The sequence below is a fragment of the Ptychodera flava genome, chromosome 15, assembly GCF_041260155.1.
Source record: "Ptychodera flava strain L36383 chromosome 15, AS_Pfla_20210202, whole genome shotgun sequence".
Classification (NCBI taxonomy): Eukaryota; Metazoa; Hemichordata; class Enteropneusta; family Ptychoderidae; genus Ptychodera; species Ptychodera flava.
The window spans coordinates 25,038,655-25,041,461 of record NC_091942.1 but is presented as its reverse complement, the minus strand read 5'-3'; the positions used below and the strand labels follow the sequence as shown (position 1 = coordinate 25,041,461).

General features: G+C 40.1%; 1 protein-coding gene across 1 annotated transcript; it reads right to left on the bottom strand.

The window, feature by feature from the left end:
* Positions 1-587: 587 nt before the first annotated feature.
* Positions 588-1,361, bottom strand: LOC139152317 (uncharacterized). The gene has a single exon (XM_070725460.1). The coding sequence runs from the start codon at positions 1,359-1,361 to the stop codon at positions 588-590; it is 774 nt and encodes a 257-aa protein (XP_070581561.1).
* Between the last annotated feature and the right edge of the window lie 1,446 nt (positions 1,362-2,807).

Below are 2,807 nucleotides of genomic sequence, written 5' to 3'. Positions count from 1 at the left end.
AAATGGATGCTACATATTGCCAGATAGTTCCTTCTCTCAAGATGTTGTCCCTTCGTCCGAGCTGGTGTTCGTAAAGACACCGTGTATATACAATTCAATGCATACAATCCTTATCTACATACAAATAAAATGCAATCTTTCCCTGACGTATTTGGTGCCAAGGTACCTACATGTATCAATCGCCAAGACCATAAACACGAGAACAGTATGTACTTGTTAGATTTCTCACCTAAGGTATAATCATCGCACATAATTAATAAGTCTGAACCTGTCTGAACCTGATAATTAACCTTTATGCAGAATTGATGTCAGAGTCAATGAACTCTGTAACAGACGTTAGCCATCAATTCAAAGCACATGTTCTGGAAATCCCCAGAAATATTAGCGATTTTATCAGCATCTCCGTGTATTCGAAAAATTTGCACTTTTCTCGAAATTTCAGGGGAGGGCAGTTGTCTCCCTTAGCCCCAAGGCTACGGTGATGAATTTTGTTGACGGAAAGACGAGAGATGGAACATCTTTCATTTAATTGGCTCATCCTAAGGTACGCAAGGGCACAGTAAGTGTTGGCTTCGACAAGTCGATCATTATGGTTGAAGTCTTTTCTCAAAAAGTTCGTTGTAATAAGGGAGAGCAGCTCTAATTTGTAACTGAGCATAATGCGGCAACCTTGAAATATCTACGGGATCGTTAGTGTCATGTGTTGGCTTGAAGTGGGTACTTTTGACGGCATTGTTATAAAACACATGAAGTGGAGTATCCTTACAAACTGCATGCCAATGGTCAGTGTTGTTGGGTTTCCAATTCAAGTAGCTTTCGCAATAAGGAATTCCGACTGCTTCACAAAATTTCCTGATTAATTTTTCTGGTTGGTTGGCTAGATCACTCGCATCGATTATGATACTTTGCTGCTTCAGTGTATTGGTGACGTAGTTGTGAAGATCGTACAACTGCTTCACTCCCCCAGTAAGTGGCATACTCTTAGGTTGGTTAGTGATTTCTAACACTTTGCATAGGCTGCGGACACTAAGTCTCGGATCTCGAATCAGAAATGTGTGGATATAACCTTTTGGCAGACGATCATACTTCCCATCCAAACACATCGCGATATCCTTGCACAAAATGACATCTTTTCCAGAGTAATCTCTCTCTAGTATTTCAATCGCATCTTTAAATGTGTATCCTGGCACATTGGTTACTTGGTTAGCATAGACTCTTTCATCACCAGAATAGTATGCCCTCGCATACAGTTCATGGAATACTTTGCTTTCCAATCTGCTTACCAAGGACAACTCAAAGACTGTTGAAAGGGAACGTTGATGGGCCCATATCATCACACGTGTTGGTCCCAGATTTGCCATCGCCAACAATTTCCCCCAAGCTTGAAGGCAAAAAGGAGATGCGGAAAAAAGAATGCTAGTGTTTAAAATTGACGTTACAATGGCATATAAACCCATAAAACCACGAAAGAGTAACCAGTCAACTGTGCTCTTTTAACTGAATCGTATTAGAACTTGCCAGGTGATAAATTTTCTCTGTTACCAAATGGTAGGGAATCCGGGTTCTCCGCCATATCGTAACATAGAAAGAAGCTGGAACTTATTATGACACCTCAATGAATCCACTGCCCCAAGACCGTAGAAACTTATCAGTATCTTACTGAGGCGTATCTTAACTGATTGCATTCAAACTTTGTACAAGGACATTGTACTACATGATTTTGATAGGCATGTGTTAACAGTCCTCGCTTGCTTACACCACTGAGCTCGTAGTCTTGCCTTGCTCGGCTCTGTTGTTGAGGGTATCAGTAAAAGGGCTTATTGCGTACGCAAGTTCAATGTAAAGACCTGTCTACGATTAATCAGGTAATGCTAAGTGATAAGGTCAAACTTTAAGCACCAAATGAAACATGTACAAGAGGTCTGACATCACGATATTTTCCGAAATGAGTCGCACGAGTTTCTGTCAGCTGGACGTATTCGACGCGATGTTACTTTGAGTTCTCTGCTGCAGATCATGCCGGGAAGAAATCGTTACGCACGTACATACATGTATACACACAGTCGCTTAGGTTAGGTTCACCGCGTAAGGTCCCTCTGAACCCGAAAAAATGAGTATCTTCGAAGGTTGAACGGTGGCAAACCGATTAAAGCGGGCCGGGGCCAAATCGGTTCATGTGGGACCAAAACGACCCTTTGAAGTAAGAAGCTAACCCAAACCAAACCCTCGACTCTCCAACATGCCCAAACGGATCCACCTGTAGACTGCTAGTATCTCGGCCAAAAGTAAAATGTTAAACTGAGTCAAACTGAGTCGATACACATTTATTGTAACTTTAATGAAGATCCCGTAAGTGATGAGATTTTAAAAGGGGTTATATTACCATAAGAGAGCCGTAATTATTTATAGAGTCAATTACAAAGTACCGACCAGTAAGTAGGTTCCGAAAGTAATGATAACAAATTCGAGGCAACCCAAACATTTTACATGTTACAGTTGATCTAGGTTTATCACCGAATGGCATTATTTTTATGCCAAATTTTCTAACCGTAATGTTCTCGGAGGGAAGCCCCTTATAGGCAAAAAATGATCAAATCCTGTTTTATTGCTTGTTCATTTATTATTGATCTTCATTATACATGAGGTTAATTTGTGTATTACATTTACGAAAGAGTGCTATTACATTCAGGGTTTTACTTTGTACATGTATGTTTATTTTATTTCAATTATGGTTGGTATTACATTTATGGAGATTATTACATTTATTGAGGTTACACCACTCTTAACATTCTCAGGGTATCCAATGC

What these genes read in the sequence shown, in the direction of transcription:
- LOC139152317 (XM_070725460.1), bottom strand. Translation starts at nt 1,361, where the DNA reads ATGGCAAATCTGGGACCAACACGTGTGATGATATGGGCCCATCAACGT.